The 19,287-nt window shown below is 46.2% G+C and overlaps 1 protein-coding gene across 1 annotated transcript; it reads right to left on the bottom strand.

The window, feature by feature from the left end:
- Positions 1-893: 893 nt before the first annotated feature.
- LBHD2 (LBH domain containing 2) lies at positions 894-19,025 on the bottom strand. The gene is made up of 5 exons (XM_085547762.1): positions 18,869-19,025; positions 10,690-10,787; positions 7,363-7,453; positions 5,027-5,228; positions 894-3,943 (listed from the first exon to the last, which is right to left on the bottom strand). The coding sequence occupies exons 3-5, from the start codon at positions 7,450-7,452 to the stop codon at positions 3,867-3,869; spliced, it is 369 nt and encodes a 122-aa protein (XP_085403888.1). The 5' UTR covers position 7,453; positions 10,690-10,787; positions 18,869-19,025; the 3' UTR covers positions 894-3,866.
- Between the last annotated feature and the right edge of the window lie 262 nt (positions 19,026-19,287).

The raw sequence follows: 19,287 nt of genomic DNA, 5'->3' as shown, positions 1-19,287 counted from the left end.
CTGGTGTTGCCCACCAGGCACCACCCACTGTGGGTGGCAGGGCCACTCATGGCCACTGAAGGGCTGGTTGTACCCCAGCAGCACTCCTTGCTATTGCAGTGAGAAGAGCCTCTCAAAAGTGAAACAGTGACAGAGCCTCCACCCCTATTTATTCAATCCCTAACATTTGGGTAAGGTGACGTTTTTGGAAAATCATTTGTTTGTTCAGTGCTGACTATCTCTAGCTCTTATCTTCTCTGCCACATGACCCCGCTCTCCTTGCAGGAGTATAGGTTTCCAGTAATGTGAGTTCCTGCTGGGCTCTATAAAAGCCTTTCCAGAAAATGCTAAAATAGTGCATCGCATTAGGAAGGCTGTGACTGTGACATGGGATGAGGGCCACCAGGAACAGCCCAGCAGCAGCAACGAGGTCTGAGGTGCTGCCCTAGCAGGGCACAGGGGAAGAGGTTGTAGTGAGATGGTTGTTCTCTCAGGTAACAGTGATAGGACAAGAGGTAACACACTTAAGTTGTGCCAGGAGTGGCTCAGGTTGGTTATTAGGTAACATTTTTTCTAAGATAGAGCGGCAGAGCATTGGCACAGGCTGCCCAGGGAGGTGATGGAATCACCATCCCTGGAGGTGTTCCAGAACCATGGAGATGTGACACTGAGGGGCATGGTCAGTGGGCACGGTGGGGATGGGCTGGTTGTTGGACTAGATGATCTGGGACGGCATTTCCAACTGTAATGATTCAGTGATTCTACAATTTTAGGTGGAGAGAGTGAGTGCTGTGGGCATGAGACTGAGCTGAGCTGTGGAGGAGCCATGGGATAGAGGGCAGCAGTGGGACAGCAGCTGCCCAAGACTTTCTCTGGGCTTTTAGACCAAGGCACTGCAGCTACACCACATCCAATCAGTCTGTTATAGGCATTTAATAGGCTAAATGGTGTAGTACATCTACTGAACATACATTAGTCGAGTATTATGTACAGGTGGCATCTTACAAAATTAGAAAGAACAGAAACAGAGCAAAATCCAACAACGCCTTACTCCATAAAACTTCCTTTCTGCGCTACATGAAATATTCTACAAGCTGGACTAGAAAAATATGACTGAATGTCTTCTTTTTTTTTTTTTTTTTTCTTTTTCCTTTTTTGTTTCTACAAAGCTTTTCATCCAGGAAAAAAATACAAAACAATGACTGAGTTTATCATAGAGACAACACTTGCACACAGACAAAGTAAGTGGACGATCATAGACCTGCAAGTTGAATAAATAGGGCCTGTTCATATAAAACAAGTTTCTCTCTATCTTGCTCACCTACTTTAGGGCCTCTGGCCCCAGAAAAATAAAAGCAGGAGGAGGAGTTTGGCTTTGCGTGATGGTTAAACTGGGGCCACAGAGCTTCAGTGGAAAGCTGAGGTCTTGAAGCATCCATTGCTTTAGCTGAAAGACTCGGAGTAGCAGGAAGAGGAAACAGGAAAGAGGGGAGTGGTGGGGCTGGAAGAAGGAAATCTGGTATTTCTGCATGGGCTGCAGTGCTGTGTACGACGAGCAAAAAAAGTAGCATCGTGTGGCTTTTTGTCAGGGTGGAAGTTGCATTTTGTTATTTCTTTGGGAAACTTATTTAGGGAAGTGCCATTGACCTCAGGTGGAAATGGGATAAGGGCCATCCAGAACAGGAAGGGAGGGAGCATCTGAGAGCAGACAGAGTGCACATAAAATGAGGGGAAGTGTTCCAAATAACTGGTTTTCCTTTTACAAAGTGAAAAGCAAATCAAATGACACGTCTGTTGTCATTCCCCATGGAGCTGGGCAGGCACAGGGTCAAGGAAATCACGCGGCCAAAAATACATCGTCATCGTCGCTACTTTTCCCTAGAGCTCCAGTAAACTCCAGCCAGTGCTGGGGCAGCTTTTAGAGGGCACCCTGTGCCCAGGCTCAGCAGCCAGGCATAGGAGGTGATCCCAGAATCTTCTGCAGGTCTACTGAGGTCTGGTGCACCCACCACTATGAATAATTCGGGGACAGACTGGGGAAGGACATCAGAAAGGCAGAACAGGTTGTTATATAGGTCGAGAGAGCAAAGTTAAACTTCAGTATCACATTATACTACACTACACTGCTTATAAAAAGGGTCCTAGATCCCAAACACCCCAAATAATGAGCTATAATTTTGTACATAAGTTAATGTTGCTTTGAAGTAAAATAGTCTCTTTCCTTTGTATTAAACATTCATTGCACAGAATTCTTTGTAAGTAAATATATTAAATTTGGTTGCTAAGAAGGTATAAATGTATCTTATTAATACACCTGGCCAGTAAATGTTATCCATCATCACACAATTGACAGTTTCCTTTAGAGAAAATGGTTACTGGAGAGAAGAATGCACTTGAAAGTCAACTCAGGAGTTAATGCTGGAAGAAATCCTGTTATTTCATTCCACCCACAGCAAGCGGCTTCTTCCAGCTGCAACATTAATTGGACGTACAGACTCTGTCCGGCCCTGCCGAGATGGAGGCATCCAGCTTTGTAGCTCTCAAGACTCTTGTCACTGAAGCAGTCGCACCCTTTCAGAACATGCATTATCTCCACTGACACTGTCCAAGGGGTTTTATTTTGGGCCAAGATCATTACTTCTCATGGGATGGTGCCCAGCAGGAGGGAGACTCTGGAAGGTCCCTGTGCAGGAACAAGCTCACCTCTGTAAAATGGCCCTCGGATCCATCTCCAGACAGGGAGACAAAGAGCACCCAGCAAAGCCCAGTATGTGCAGAACTCATCCCACTGCGGGCCATGGTCTTGGAGATGGCTGTGCAACCAGAGCCAAGGGGCTGAGCCGGGTGAGGGATCCCCAGGAGCAGGATGGAGGCTGCTGTTATGAGGACCTGGCACCAGATGAAAAGGCTCCGCAAAAGAAAGGGGAGGTTGGGCCATGCCATGGAGCTCCCTTCACCCACCCAACCACCGCATGGCTTGGGTTGAGGGAGGAAGAGCTGAGCCTCTGCATCTATTTTATACACAAAACATACCAAAGGAATAGTTACGACATCTTCTAGGAACAAGGTGGGACAAATCCAGCCTAAGCAAAAGCAGGAGCCATTTTGCTGCCTTCAATGGAGAACTGGACCTGGTCCCCAAAGAGCGCACAAACAGCACAACCCACCCAACCAAATCTACAACAAACAGCCTCACAAACACCAGCAACTAGCTATTCCAGTTCATCAATGTACACCAAGAAAGTGTTTTTGAAACTTCTGAGCTTGACTGAAAAGATAGTTAGCACAAGGCTGGTTCACCTCAGTTTGCACAGGTTGGCCAAAGGGAGAGATCTGCTCTGATCTGCACCAGGGCAACAGCCTGGAGATCCTGCGTAGCGATGGAGGCTAATCTTACACTTGCATCTCTATACAAAAGTTACAAAATCAAATGGTGACATTATATTACAACTATTGTCCATAATATCACAGTGCTAGTTTTAAATGGCTAAAAACAATAAAGGTTTTAGATATAAGACACCCTTTCTGGAGAAATGTAACCCCTTGGTTCTGCTGTTGATACCTGAAAGCAGCCTTGCTTAAAAAAGGTGAATCCAATGAAATGTGCTAATCAAAACTAGGAACATTTTACCTTTATAATCTCAGATCTATGGTGCATTTCCCAGCACGTCCCTTTGTTTCCCATGGACAAACTAAACAAATAATATGAATCTCAGCCTGAAAGTGAAAATGTTGAAAAGAACAGTTCTAAAGCCCATACACTTCCTACCAGGTACTAAATAAAACCCTTGCAAATTTAAATACAGGTTAGTTTGACATATCTTGAGAGCGTGTTAGCTTGTCAACAACATTCATAATGAAGTTTCACTTCTGAGGCCATGGAATTCCTACTCATCCTTTTCAGTTCTGCTTTCAAGAGTATCTGTGCTGTCTTCCACTTCTGGAGCTGGATGCGCTAAAGTATCTGCAAAGAAATGGTTTGTCAGTATTGATTCCCCCATACTGTACAACAGCCTCTATGTGACTCCCTGCTCCATGAGGCAGATGATCTGCTGAGCACTCAGCCTTGAAATTGGTAATTTGTTGTATTTGCAAACCAATAGTTAAACCTGGAGTAATGTACTCTGAGTGCATCACAGCCTGACCTCACAGGGGACTTCGGACCTTGGGATGGGTATTAATGAGATGAGGCGGTGACCCTTTTCATTAAAAGCAAGACAGCCACCAAAGTGGGAGGGCTGCCTGCTGGCTGAGTGCTCAAATATTTGGTCCTGAAGATGTAGCAAGTCCTAATGTCACTGCACAGAAACAACACAGAGGCCATCACACATCTCTGGTCCAAGCCATATACTGGGTCCTATTTCTTCTTGAGTGACACAACCCTGTGGTTGCCTCTGCCTAAGAATGTTGACTGGTACAGTAGGTGATGTGACACCACAGAATCAGACCTTGTGTCATTGCCCCTCTGAAGGCATGGGAAGGAGCATCCTGCACCCCATCCCAGCTAATGCCTCTGGGCATTTGTGGGGCAAATGCTGTTGCATGGAATTGGAAACTGTTTCACTCTTTAAGGGGAAATGAGAGCACTGAGATGGAAAAAAAGGGCACCAGAAGTAGAGTACGAAGTACACTAACAAGGTCTTATCTTTAGGCATATTTAGCCCACAGTGACCCTATTATCATATCTACATATTTGTGAGCTCCTGTTACACTAATGCACTCCTGGGACACCATGACGCTTTGAAAGCATGCAGCTGTTAAATACTCTAATTCTAGGCTAAGAGATAGAGAGACAGAGATACGCTATTGAACAGGGTCATTGTTTCCTAGGGTGAACTGCTAATGTGCAGCACACAGTTTCTTGGCCCTGTGAGCGGCCAGAACTGAACCTGATGGAAACACCTCAAAAACCTCAAGGACTCGGTCAGTTCACAGGACTACACTCCATGTGCAGGTGCTTCTGCGCACCCACTGTTATTTGGTTCTCTGCTGAGCCTGAAACTGCCCTTTTCCTATGGGGAGCAACGATCATACTGATCATTCAGACCTTCCAGATCCATCTGCTGCTGCTTCTGCTGGATGCAGACTCTTTGGTCACCATGAAGACCCTTGTCCTCAGCTGATTTCAGGTCATCGGGAGGCCAGCGCAGCTCCCCGCTCTCCACCTCACCGGACTCAGTTGGCTCCACCACAATCGATGGCAGTCTCTTGGACAGCTTGGGGTACTTCTCACGTGTGTCTGGGAAAGCCTGGTGAGACACATGGGGACATTCCTGTCAAAGCCTTGCACAAGGATGTGTATTCAGAGCAAGTGTGGTGCCTGCTCTGTCTTAGCATCCTTTCTACACCAGATGTGCAATACCATCTATTATGTCCATCCAAAAGCCCCTTCAGCCTGGTGCAGGGTGACTTATGTGACCCAACATATGCAATGAAAATGGTGGCTCTGGCAATAAAACTCACCATGTTGCCAAGTCCTTGTGTTTCATTGTATGTTTGTAGGATACAAAGCTTGTTGCTGGAATGCTAAGACACGTGTATGCTGCAGCCTTTCCTTTTGCTCTGATGTGATTTATTCACATTTTCATGCAGTGAGTTTATTAAGAAACCACTGTTCTGCAAAGCTATTTTCTGTCATGTGAAACAATATTTTATGATGCATTCATGGAAACAGGTAGCCCCAGAGATCATCTTTACACAGAGGACAGTGCCAGCTATTATTTCATTTGTCATATTGAATCTATAGGTCAAACATTATGTAGTGATTAGAGCTTGAAGCTGAACAAGGTATTTTTAGTGAAGGCTATTATATCACATAATAGTTGTTTCTCTTTTCCAGTACAACTGCTTTATTGTAGTCCCTCTGGGTAACTTATTTGTGGGTTATTTTTTTTTGCTGGAGGCCAGACTGAACTGAAGGAAAACTCACTCCAGGTCCTCCAGGCTGTTAACATCACACAAACTTTACTGCTGCTTGCTGAATCCTCATCTCTTGGCTTTTCAATTTTCCATCTTGTGCTAATGGACTGCAAAGTTCTTCGTGCTAGATTTGCAGCCCAAGCCATTCTATGGTTCTACGATTCAATATCCCCCAGGACATTGTTTGTTGACCATGGTGGTATAATCCACTGGAGGTGTTTGCTCCGTTACTTTTGCCACCTCCCTTCATCTTGTGAGCTGCTCTTTCTGAGAGCTCATGCCTCGCTTGTTCCACTTGGCACCAGTGCTGCCATGGGGATGTGAGACTGTGGGAAGGGACAATTCCCTCCCAATGTGTCTGGGAAGCAGCAAGCACATTTCAGTCTGTATCTGACTGTATGCCTGAAGATGAAGCCGGATAGTAATTCTCATCCTCACACTTCCACTCCCCTGTGTATTGTCATGGGGAAATGTCACCGTATGTCACTGCAAACTACATGAATATGGAAAATTTTATACACTATTGTTAGCCTTGCAAATTGAGACACAATTAAGAAAGACCTTTCTCGTGCAGTTAGACCAAGGGAATCACTGAAGTTAAACCTCTCTATTGCTTCCCAGAGCTGCATTCACATGGGGAAAAACTCATTCTGATCAAGGATATTCTCACAGGCAGCTCATGCTGACTATCAGAAAAGTTCCCCCTGATTTCTCATTTCACCTCTGGAGCTGTTTATAACTTGGAAGGAAACTTCCATGTCATCTGTCTTGATTGGAAGGAACTTTTAAGAAGTTGCTCCAATAGCCCATAGCCCCTTGCAGGGGGAATGCAAGGCAACAGAATTCCTGCTTTCTCCATCTTTCTGGAGACTGAGGAGATGACACATACCAGTGAAAAACTGTGATTAAATATGATTGTTAATGCTGCAACAAAATTTAGGCAAGGCACCTGTACAACCTCAATGCTATTTTCAGTCGTGCTGTTCTCACACGAATCACATCGTGTTTTTCCCCCGGCACCCAGCATTGTACCACGTCCCCCCAAGGAATGAGTCAGGAGCAGCAGGAAGCCGTGCTGTGTTTTTCTGAGGAAGCTGGAGCATGCAGTGAGTGGGCAGGAGCGGCAGGAAGAGAAGGACGGCTCTCCTGGCCAGAGGGCTTGGAAGGTGCTGGAACAAACCAAGCTCTCCTGCTGAGTCACTGGCTTTGTGTTGCCTCTCATTTCATTTTACTTTCTTGTCTCCATTGGACATCATTAAGCTGTGGATAGGACTCTAACCTACAACAGTTTTCACCCGGAGTATCTAGCTGAGTTTAGCACTGACTTTGCTCACAGCAATACATCTCGTACAGCAAAGCAACCCAGTTCCACCAAGTTTATGGGATTTATCCCAGAGCAGTGGTACCCTGAGTCAGGAGCACACCCAGAGTGAACATCAGGACACTTTGCAGTTCCAATGGTACCTGGCTGGAAGGGCCCCCTTCCTCCTCAGGAGATTGACTGAGCGCAAATTCCTCCATCACCGGTTCCCGTGTGTTCATCACCTCTGTCATGCTGCAAAGATCAGAACAGAATTGGAAAACCCATCTCTCTGCTTAGCCCTACGGTTAATATAACAGCAAACATATTGTTCGATTAATTACATTGCAGACTGTCCTTTCTAAGCAGCTTCTGAAGTATTCCCTTGCCAGTGCTTCCTCTCTTCAGCACATGTGCCTGGGGTTGTGGCCCCCACAGTGTGGCAGTATGGCTGTGCCACTAAGCCTTGGCTTAATCTGCTGCATTTTTATCCTAAAAAAGTGCAAATCAAAGGTTCAGTATCAAGCTGGAATTAAATTCTCATTGTGATTCTTGGTAATGTCTTTAATATTTACCCTTCCCAATTGTCTCCTCCACTTCCTTACCAACCAGCACTTCTTTTTAAATGGCTAATTCCAGACACACCAGCACGATCGGTGTCTAAGGGCCAGATTTGCCATAGTCTTTATTTCCCTGAACACTCAGAGAAGTGTTGAGTGGGATTTTCAAATGCATCAGGGAAGGTTCGGCACCTAAATCTCATTTTAGTCAAGGACTTAGGAACCTAAGCTGCTTATGTTCCCATTAGCCACTCCCTGTGCTGTTTGGCACCCAAGGCACACACCCAGCATGTGCCACACGCTGCCCAGGTTGTGTCATGAAGGTTGTGGGCACCACCACCTGCCACACAGCAGCTCCCATTAAGCACAGCTAAACGCTGCCATTAATTCTGGTCCTCTTTTGTTAAGGCTTCTCCTACTGAGAAATGCAAACGAAAACATCTCAAGGATTGCTTGTTTCACGCTTACATTACCAATTACCCCACAAAACTAAATTTTACAGTATCTGCAATTACTACAAAACCCATCACAAAGAGTTTAACTAGCCAGAGCACAGAGCAGCTTGATAGCACAGAGACTGCTACTCCACTGCATCATATCTAAGGAAGAGCATCGCAGATCGAGGAGACAATTCAGCTGAGCTGTGGGCTACGGCCAGACCCTGTAGGCATCCGTCAGCTTGGAAAAAGCCCTGAAAATCCAGCCTTGGACTCAGCCAACACCAAATCAAGCAACATGTTTCCTGCTGCACACACAATGGGAGAGCAGAACTGGGCTATGAACTTCAGCAAGAGGATGTACGTGCCATTACTCTGGCCATCCTCCAGCCTAAACCATCCTTTCCAAGGTTTGCTGCCTCATCCTGTATATCAAGGAAAGAGACTGGGATGAAAAAGTGCACATGTGCCTGGAAAGCATCTCAGATGATCTGTGGCTTTATGAAGACTTGGGATTGGCCACCACAGAGAAGACACATCCCACCTCTACATGCCTCGGGGGTCAGTCCCTGCCAACCAGCAGCAGATTGCTGGGCTGCCCATTTTATTTTAGCATCATTTCAGCATGAACCAAGTCTGCAAATTACTTCTACATCCTTGTTCCACAAGACATCAAACATATACATCTACATATGCACTTTCAAACGTGTAATGCGAGTTCAAAGATGTTGTTAAGACTCGTGAAATTCTATTATTGAGCAATAATGGGCTCTGTGCTTCCCAAAGACCACATTACACCCCGCAGATTATTTCTAAATGATAAAGACAAATGGTTCTGGCTGGGAAAATGGTGACAGTCCTGCCAGTGTTACAGCAGATGCCTCCATGAATCAGCTCCTGAGCTGCTGAAGCCCAGGCCATCTGAGAAATCTGTGCAACTTAAGGGTTTGATTGAATAGGATGGCAGAAGTGATTGTAGTTGATGCATTTCAGAATAGAACGGGGAGGCATGCAATTGGCAAAGGAATTGGGATTTAGCTGGAAAAGATTAATTGTACTCAGTCTCCACTCAGACGCACTAAAAGGAAAGCAGAAGAAATCCATAGGGGCTGGAAAAGTAGAGGTGGTCCTAACAACCTTAATCAGGTATTTAACTCTAAAAGCAACTATAAATAAAACAGTCATGAAAGCAGCAGCAGATCAGTTCAACTGAAACTCCGAAATCACTGTAGGACATCAGCAAATTGTTTATAAAGTCACAGAATCTGAATAAAGCAGATGGGTGCCGCTTAGGGCTTTTTTAACTGCAATATGATTTATGTGCAGGAGAAATTTTACCTTAGACAGTTTTGATGGAAAAATATTGAGCTACTTTTCCTGCTGCTTTTATGTGAGAAATGCTAACATACAACACGAAAGTGGCTGATAGCAGCAAATGGGTATAAGAACTGCATTTCCTTCAAAGCGAGTCTCGCATTTATGTTATGTATGGTAGGTGCTGATATCACCAATGACATACAGTAGCCATAGTGATGCAAAACAAGGCAATAAATAGCATTTACAAACAAAGAATAAATTCTCTTCTGATGGATGAGTCACCTACTCTGAACCTTAAAATTCTTCTAGCAGTGAATTAAGAGATGCATTTACTTCCCCTAGGTTTAATTAAGCTTAAATATACCAATTATGAAAAAAAAAAGAGCAAAATCTATTCTTGCTTTTCAGTGACAACTACAGTCAAAGATGATTATCCTAAATGCAACTGCTACAGTGGCAGGACCGTGCTTTCCTGATCTGTTTCCAGGGGCATAGAGCAAACAAATAGCCCACTCTCTGCTGTCTGTGCTTGCACTAAGAAGGTCAGTAACATGCAGAGCAATATATAGGTTGACAAGTGCTAAACCACTGACTGTGAGAAACAATGCACAGTTTTATTTTGGTTTCTGAACAGAGGGCAAAACTGACCTGCAAAATTCTTGGTTGCAAAACTGTACTTGAAGGAAGACCCATTTCAATGCTCAAAACTATGCAGCACTTACGTGGATATGGAAAACAGGTGGGCTGTGTGACGCAGGCAAAGATTTCCTTACAAAGTGGGACAAAACCACCTCTTCTCTGAAGCAGGTATCAGGGAGCAACTGTGTTCCTCTGCCCTAAGCTACCCCAAGCCACCATGTCCTGAATTTCTGAATGGAGCATTTGAAGCCAAGAGAGTCTCCTCTCAGCCCCTCTGGCAGTTCATGTGCCTGTCAGACTTTTCAGGGATGGAAATGTGCTTTAGGCTTGTGCTGATAACAGACAAGTGCCTATGGGCAGCAGGATTGTGTGTGCATTTTGCAGCACATCAGCTTACAGCCCACATTTCCAGCCCTGCATGGCTGGTGGGCTCCATGGCCGTGTCCTGTGTGACCCTGCTCATGGGATCCAGTCAGAACATGAGACTCAGAAGGGGACAAATAGAAGTATGGGGCCGTGACAGAAGAAAGCACATTACCTTCAATCACGTTAATGGACGTCGTTTCTGAAAACTGCTGCAGATGTTCACTCCTGCTGACAAAGTGCTGTGCAGGCTCAGTCAGATCCTAAAAGTGCCTGAAAGAGACAACACAACAGAGTCAGAATGCGACCACAACAAAGCCAGCAGCATCCAAGAGAAGGAGTGATATGGTGAGATTACTGCTTCAGAAGAAGGCAGAGAAATTCCTGCTTTGGAGCTCTGGGTAATTTCCTACACCAAAATTAGAAGTGATCTCACTTAGGATGGAGCTCAAAGCATACAGTGTGGATTACCCAGGCTGAAATACCTTGCAGAACAACTCTTTTTATGATGATAAACTTTTTTCCTTAGTGTAAGCTACATAAAAACTGGTGAAACTGGGAAACACAGCAATTCTTTCATCAAACCATAGAATGGCTTGTGTTGTAAGGGACCTCAAGGATCATCAAGCTCCAAACCCCCTGAGTTGCCATTCATGCAGGAATTTTCAAGGTATTTGGAAAAATAGAAAATAAAGATGCATCCCATTGTTTGGCATGTTTTGTGTGCTTAATGAGACACAGTTCAGGACATGAAAGTACAAGACTCCTGCTCTTGTATCAACTGCTCAACATACAAAGAGGAAGAATCAGCTGGGACGAGGTTAACTGAGTTACATCGCTACATGTTTCCCGCAGATGTCATGGGAGAAGGGATTTTCGCAAATGTTTTCTCCAAACTGAAGATAATACTTTTGGTGGTATCAGAGTGGGGAGCCTGGCGAGCAGAGGTGAGGATCCTTCCATTTCAAAGCATTATTCACCGATTTCTTATGACTTCCCTGTCAGAAAGTCTTAGCTGAAGAGCTTGAGGAGGTACAGTGCTGAAATATAGTCAGTATCTGGGCCAAAGATGATTTTCTGAGAAATTTGTTTTGCTCAACAGCTTGCCAAATATATATTCATGCCAGCCACAGCTATTTCCTTGGATAGGAAAAAGGTGTTTTCAGTGAAGTGAATGGCACTAGTGTATATATTTTATATCCTTCAGTGGTTTGGAGACCAGCCCAAGTGATTAAACAAATCTACCTGCTCTGGAGGCCTTCCCACCACGATTTATAACACTGGATTAGCCACACAGTGGTTTTTTTGTTGGTTTTTATGTGTTTTTTTCAGGAACAGCAAAAGACTGTCCATTGCACTCTGGACTTTCTCTCCATGCTACAGGCCACGAGTCCTGCAAACTGGGGAAACAGAAACATCTCCTTCCCCAGAATCCAATTCAGGAGGGTTTTATTCTTGTCTGGCAATTTTCCTTCTTCCCCAATGATCAAACCAACTCCAGAGACGCTGGTGTTTTGTCTCTTAAAAATTCATGACTACACTCAGGCCTTGTCTCTCATATGGAAACCAGAGAGCATCCAATACCGTGTCATCCAATACTCTGGGAAGAAGATTTTTATCCCACTACCCATTACAAAACAGGTGCTTTTGAACCCATGACAATTCAGCAAGTACTCATCTACCTTAAATCTCTCCTTCGGAGAAGACTAGATGTCATAAGAACAGTTACTACACTGAGTCATCTCTCAGTGAAAGACAAAATGGAGCAAGAGGGAATGTGCTGGGTACCAATGGAACCCAAGACAACCCAGCTGCCAGTTAGGTGGATGCCTGGGCTTTGTTATATGAGGATTGATGCAGGATGGAATGACCTAAAACAACACCTTTTGCTTTGCCAGTCTCAGTAAGGACTTTGGGGTAGAACTGAAAACAGCTGTGGGAATGCAGTGCCATGAGACCTGCAATGAGAGGGAATGGCAGCCCCTGAGGCTCAGCCACTTAAAGCTGTATGAAAATAAAGCCTCCTGAGCACTGCAGAGTGGAGGAAGTCCCTTCCTGAAGCCACAAAGCCATACATCAAAACAGAATCATTTCTCCCCAATCAGTATTCTTGGAGAGTTCAGTGTTGAGAAGTGTATGAAACTACCAGAATGCATTTATTCTCTGAAGAGTAAATACTCACTTTATCTACCTAATACATGTGATTATCTTCTCTGGCTGACACCAGAGGAAACATTAACTAATACCCTTCCTTCTATGATACTCGCAGAAGTGGATGCCTTTCCTTGGGATAAATTCACCATGAATTGCAAAGTAAGTGTTTTTAAGGTGAATGTGCTTTGTAAGCAAGACAGAAAGAAGAACTGGTCATAGTTCTAGTGGCACAGAGCTCCCCAGGTGGGAGCAGCACCTCTGACACTGGGTCTCTTATGTCTGGAGGCAATCTCTACTAGTTCCCCAGCCACCTCAGTGCTGAGGACTGGGTGGCATGTGGAAAGCAGAGCTCAGGCACCAGCCTGTGCCATGGCCACAGCAGGCAGGGCTGGGGTGAGATCCCTCCTCCCTCCCCGCTTCCCGAGTAAGTAATTCCCCACAGAGCATGGATGGAAATATTATGATAACAGCTTAACAATGTCTCATTGAAGGTTCACCTTGTAACACAAATAAGTGTAGATAGGCAGTAGAAAATGGCCTTGAAACACCCATCTGTGCACAAAGGTATCATTTATCCCCTTCTTATTACAATGGGGTGATCCCAGGGGATTTTCCAACCCCATGCTTAAAATGTGAGCACTGAAATCTTGGAGCTCACCCACACATCAAACAAATGGGGACCTCAGCCCTGGCCTTCCCATCCCCTCCAACCTCACCTCCTTACAGACTATGGGTCAATGGAAACTTTTCTCCATTCAAGGAGCCTAGTCTTCGTGTGTGCTACAAAAAGAAAATAAACCCCTCCTATCGATTACAAGGAAAATTGGAACAGCCCAAAGAACTGCGTCAAGAAAGAGAAGCAATGATCCACTTCTTGATTTTTGCTAAACTGGAAAATTTTGATAAACTACAATGAACTCTGCTCAGTAATACCCAACAAACAGGAGCTTTCTCCACCTAGAAGAAGAATGGGTGCCTTATTTGGGCCACTGTGCTGCAGCAGACTGGGCTGTCAGCGCAGTCAAGGTGGGTGTGTGGGCAATGTAGGACAGAACTACAGCTGTAGTGGGTGAAGGTATGAAGGAGCTGCTCACACTGTACCAGAAGGTGCATAACCCTGCAAGGAAATGTCAGCATTTTCTAGGGCCAGGAGTTTCTATTCCTTGACCTCTTTTCCCAATTAACTGGCAATAGGACAAGAGGCCTTAAGTTGCACCATGGAAGGTTCAGGTTGGATATTGGGAAAAATTTCTTCTCGGAAAGGGTGGCAATACAAATACACTGGCACAAGATTCACAGGGAGATGCTGGACTTACTGTCCCTGGAGGTGATCAAGAAATGATTGGATGTTGTGCTGAGTGACACAGTCTAGCGCAGTCACAAGCATGGGCTCGTGGTTGGACTGGATGATCTTACTGGTCTTTCCAACCTTAGTGATTCTAAGACTCTGTGGATCATCAGTTTTTGTATGCTTTGACCATCCATGAGGATGGAGCTGTGGCTCAGTCCCTGTAGTACTTCAGGCCACTTGGGTGAGTGCCTACAGATGGGAATTTGGCTTCTTTGTTTCCCCTGGTCGTACATTTGTAATGGACATATTTTACGGAGTGTTGTGGGTTCCATGGGACATGAGAAATGTAAATTACTGTACGGACCACTGAAGACAAATGCGCGTGTGTATGAACTCCTATTTCAACCTCCCACTTCTTTTTGGATGCAAATCTCTTTCCTAAGCAACTGAGAGAAGTGTGATATGTGTCAGATTCTGGAGATTAGAGATCTGTTCTGTTCCTTGTTTCAGAAGCTCTTGTCTTCGGCCGCCCACGCAGTACTTGAGTTCTGCTCTCCGCAGGCCAAAGCTTCTTGCTTCTCCTTGGCACCACAAGCTCTAAGGAGATGTCGATCTCCCTCAGGAAGCAGCAAGATGAAATGACTCTCGATGTGGAGAAGCCAGCATTTCAGCATGAGACACAGCACAGGGCTGGGGAGAGCAAAAAGGGGTGGGAGGTTGCTATTTTCAGACCTCTCTGCCTCCCTCCTCTAACTTCACTGTAAGCAGCAGTTTTACTGTTCCTGCTCCAGAAAAGCTACTGGGGTAAATATCACCCTGGGGAATTTCTTAAACACTCATCTGTGGACTACCAACACTGGAAAACACAGGCTTCCAAAGAGCTTGGTGCTGCTGGATCCCTCCAGCTCAACCTCCACAGCTCCCCTGGCAGCATGATGAGGCTGAGGCTGACCTTACACATCCCCAGCTCTGGAGCACTGCAACTACACACAGACCTCAGCCTTAGGTTTGCTGGAGCTGCTGAAGTTCCCACTGGCCATGCTTGCAAAGAAGAGCTACACTGATAAATGACCAGAAAAGGAGGAAAAATGACTAAATGAGGAGCACAATGGACACATTTTCATAGTTGAGTGGTTTGGGAGTGACTCAAGGCTTTAAGCAAATGCTGTTTGCAGTGCAGCTAGTAATGAGTGCTTCTCTGGTGGCCTTTCCTTTTCTCTTTTCCTTTTCTTTTTTACTTTTTCTTTTTGTTCCCCCCCTTTTCTTCTTTCCTGTTTATTTTTCTTCCTTTTCCCTCTTCCCTTTTCTGTTTTCCTTTTCCTCCAACTCTCTCAGCACCCAACTACCCGAGCTCCACAGCAGAAGATGCCCCCAGGAAGAGGCCCAACAACAGAGGGGAGCAGGACTGCCAGCCATGCTGCAGGGCCAGGGCCGAGGAGCAGGCAGCCAGGAAGTGTATGCAGAGCAGCAGAGGGAGGGAGGAAGCAGCAGAGCAGATGGGAAGAATGACTAAGCGAGCTCCTCCGAATGCTTGTAGACCTCGGTATCATGGAAATCTCCACAGAGTCCTCATGAAACATGTGCCAAGAGAAAGTTTGCGTTTCTTTCTTAACACTGGATTCAGCAGCTGATTGATGTGAAAGGACCTCATTAAGAAAACAGCCCCGTTAAAATTAGAGATAAGCTGTTAAATAGTTTTAGGGGTATCTCCTCTGGTAATTGCTGTGCAAATACTGTCTCATTGAGAACACACTTTGGAGATGAGAAATGCCAAAGCCAAGCAGTGTTACTGAGCTCTGCTCATGCAGTGAACCTTGAATTGGCTTCAATTCTTTCAAACAACTTTATGAACCTAACACCTTACAAGTAAATACAGCGTTCTTTCTAAGTCAGAGCAAGCATTTCTAAAAGGAAGCATAGAATCATGAAATGGTTTGGGTTGGAAAGGACCTTAATGTCCACCCAGTTCCAACCCCCTGCTGTGGGCTGGCTGCCAATGAGCAGATCAGAGCCCATCCATCCCAGCCCACAGGGACGGGACATCACTGAAAGGCCTCAGAAAGAAATGTCATGGAATCACAGAGCTGCTGAGTTGGAGGGATACTTAAGGGTCATCTACTCCAACCCCCTGCACTTGTTTCTGTTTCCCTGGAATATGGTGGTTCTTCTGTCCCTGATGTCCCTCCCTTTATAGCACCTGTGGGATTGTAACTGATGAAAATCAGCTTCCTTCTGCTATATATTTGGAGTATGAGGACTCCAAAAGAAATGCCTCCTATTTTACTATGTTGGCCCACAATACCAGAAGCAGATGGTATAGCAGTAGAGAATGAACCTTCCCATCAATATTCCACTACTTAACTTTAGGAGAGACCTTCATCTTTCTGCATGGCTCAGAATTCATGCTACAGATGATGAGTGGGGAAAAAAGTGTCTTAGAATATCAACTCAGAGCAAGTGATTGTTGGGTAGAAACATCCTCGGAAATGGGTTGCAAAATGCAAGTGCCTTTCTAGCAATGGGAAAGAGTGCTCTGGCCTGTTTGTCTGTCACTGCTAGGTAGCAGAACAGGGCAAGAGGTTAGGTAGATAGAATAGCATTTACTTAAAAGATAGACTAATTACTTCCTTGTAACTTCAGGGAAAACAGAATATGGTGTTAACAGTGCTGTGATGTGATGCAATATTGAGATTAGTAGTACAGAATTCAGCACAGCCGAAGCAGCAAAGGCGTTAAAGGCTGATGGAAAAATCAACTACCACATAAAAAAAGCTTACAAGCCCACAGCACCACCACCACAACAAAACCACACGCACTCCCATGCGAAAAAAGACAATGAAAAGATTTGTAATGTTCCTTACTGGTAATTAGCAGCACAACCACAGGTGTCACAGCCCCACAGCCCAGTGCCAGCCATTAGAATTAGATGCTATTTTTCCTTAGGAAATTAAAACTCTAACCATTATTGAATTTCTGAAGTACGAGAAGTTGCCCTGAGCTGAGAAGGAAGGCAGGAGAACACTGTGTGCTGTTGCCATAGGGTTGGGCACGATGGAAGGCAAGAATAAAGTGTAGATAAAAATGAATTCTTTTTTAAAGTGTGGCATTATTTCTATGAATTAATCATCTCATTGAAAGCATATGTGCATTAGTAGGGCTGTGTGTCCCTCTGCAAAGCTTGGTCCTGGTGATGCTCTCTCCTAAGTAGGAAGGAGAGGTGATCCCGGCCCCTAAGAACTTGCAGCCAAAGAGAGACAGAGGCTGGGACAAGGGCTGAGTTAAGATTTTGAGGACCTGTTTGTTACAGACAGCCTTTTCATTCCACCTGAGTTGTTACTGGTTGGTGGTTTTCCTGGGGCTTGCAATAAAGTCTTCCTTTGAAGAAGGAAAAGTGATTCATGCCCAGCTTTTTCCAGAGAGCACAGATGTCTGAGGAGAGAAGGGAAGAGCACAGCTGGGAGATGACACAGGGATCCTTGACATCCCCACAAGGCTCCTCCTGGGGACATGCCATGGGATCTGTCCTGCAGCCAGGCTGCCCTGACCGACCCCCCCAAACCAGGCAAGTGTGGGTAAATGACCCACAGATGAGGACGTCGTTTTGGAAATGAGAGCCAAGGAGCGATGTCAGCCTGTGACACTGTGGGTCTGACACCTGAACTGTGCAAAAGCCTATTGCTCAGTACAAAGAGATCATTGTGAGGAGGGAGGGAAAATTGTGACTATATTGGCACATTCATTTCTCCTGGTAAGGTAATGTAGCAGAGACGTTGGAGGAAATTACAAATGATTGACAAATTGTCAGGCTGGATCAGGAAAGCAAAGAAACAGGGTTTTGTCGCTCCCTGTTTGCTTGTTTTCTCCCTGCAGTCACTACGTTGACTCCAAAAACGAGTTATTTAAATAGAATATTAATTACCAAAACCCTGAGCTGTGTGCTGGAATCTTTTCTGGGCACCAAATTCGTTGCTCATTAAATCTAAGAGATGGAAAACAGCGTCTTGGGACCAGTGGTGTGTGGGGGATCTCCCAGCTTCACCTTCAGCTCCGGGCTGCCCCTAAGGAGGCACCGTGCTCAGAACCGGGTGCGGGAGCACAAACTTCTGAGTTGTTCAGTACGATGTAAACCTTCAGCCTCTCTCTGTTATCAGGCTGCATTGTGGTCAGGAAAGGACTAATGGAAGCAAACGTCTCTGCGCGTTGCTTATTGTGGTTGGAGGGGTTAACGCTGTGTGCAGCCCAGCCCAACTCCCCTCCGCGCCTGCAGCCGTGTTCAGAAACCGACAAACACATCTCTGTCCCAGATGAACCGCGAATTTTTGTGGTGCGCTCATTTGGCAGCAGGAAAACATTCACACCCCTCGCTCCGAGAGCAACATAGTCCTCATTTACCGGGGAAAGGGGCTCTTTCTTTCCGTACAAGTAACCGTATGTGTGGCGTTCACCACCTGATGGATAAAGCGAGATTCCAGGGCTCTCTCCCCCTGCTCAGCGAGGCTGAGAGCAAAGCATCGTTGTCCTAAACGTGCATTTCGGTCCCCGTTTCCTTGCCTCGAAAAACCACGAAATAAAGGAACAGCTGAAGCGAGAGCAGAGCAACAACTGCCTCCCTGCCACTCTCATTCATCGGGATTCCTTCACACAGCCTCTCCGCTCGCCAAACAAGTTTTGCTTTAAAGGAGAACCCATTCTTTAGCCAGCCCCCCTTCACAACCTGTACTAAACAATTAAGCACGTAGGAAAAGCAATAATAACAACAACGATAAAAGAAGAAGAAAAGCGACGCAAAGCCGCCCTTTCCGCATCCCCCGCTGCTCCCTCCGCGGGGACGCGGCGCTCCGTGCCCGAGCGCTGCCCGAGAGCTGATGTCTCCACCACCCGCACCCACCCCGAGCCCGTCCCGGCTCACCGGCTCGGAGCGGAGAAGCGAGGCGAGGCGAAGCGAGGCGAGGCGAGGCCGGCAGCCGCCCGCCGCCCATGCACGGCGGCAGAGGGGGAGCCGGCAGCTCCGTCAGCGCACCCGCATCCTCCCGTCCGGCCGCTGGCACCGCGGCACCTCCCAGCCCGCGGACCGGCCCCGCTGCCGGCGTGGGGAAACCACTCCCCCGGCAGCGCCGGCGGGGCGGGGAGCGGCCCCCCCCGGCTCCCCCCATCCCATCGCCCGGCACCTCCCGTTGTACCGCGTGGGTTCGCCCGGTGCAACGCTCAGGGAGTAGAGACCCCCCCCCCCGCCCCATCCACTGCTGAGAAAATGTTGAAAGCACGAGGGGCAAAGTTTCTGTCTGGTCTATATGGGTGTTCTTTTAGCAGGTAGGGATGTGTGCCTTC

The sequence above is a fragment of the Coturnix japonica genome, chromosome 5 (genome assembly GCF_054131305.1).
Source record: "Coturnix japonica strain WE chromosome 5, WE-NBRP24, whole genome shotgun sequence".
In the NCBI taxonomy this organism is placed as follows: Eukaryota; Metazoa; Chordata; class Aves; order Galliformes; family Phasianidae; genus Coturnix; species Coturnix japonica.
Note: the sequence above shows the minus strand (reverse complement) of the source record. Positions and strands in the feature narration are given on the sequence as shown.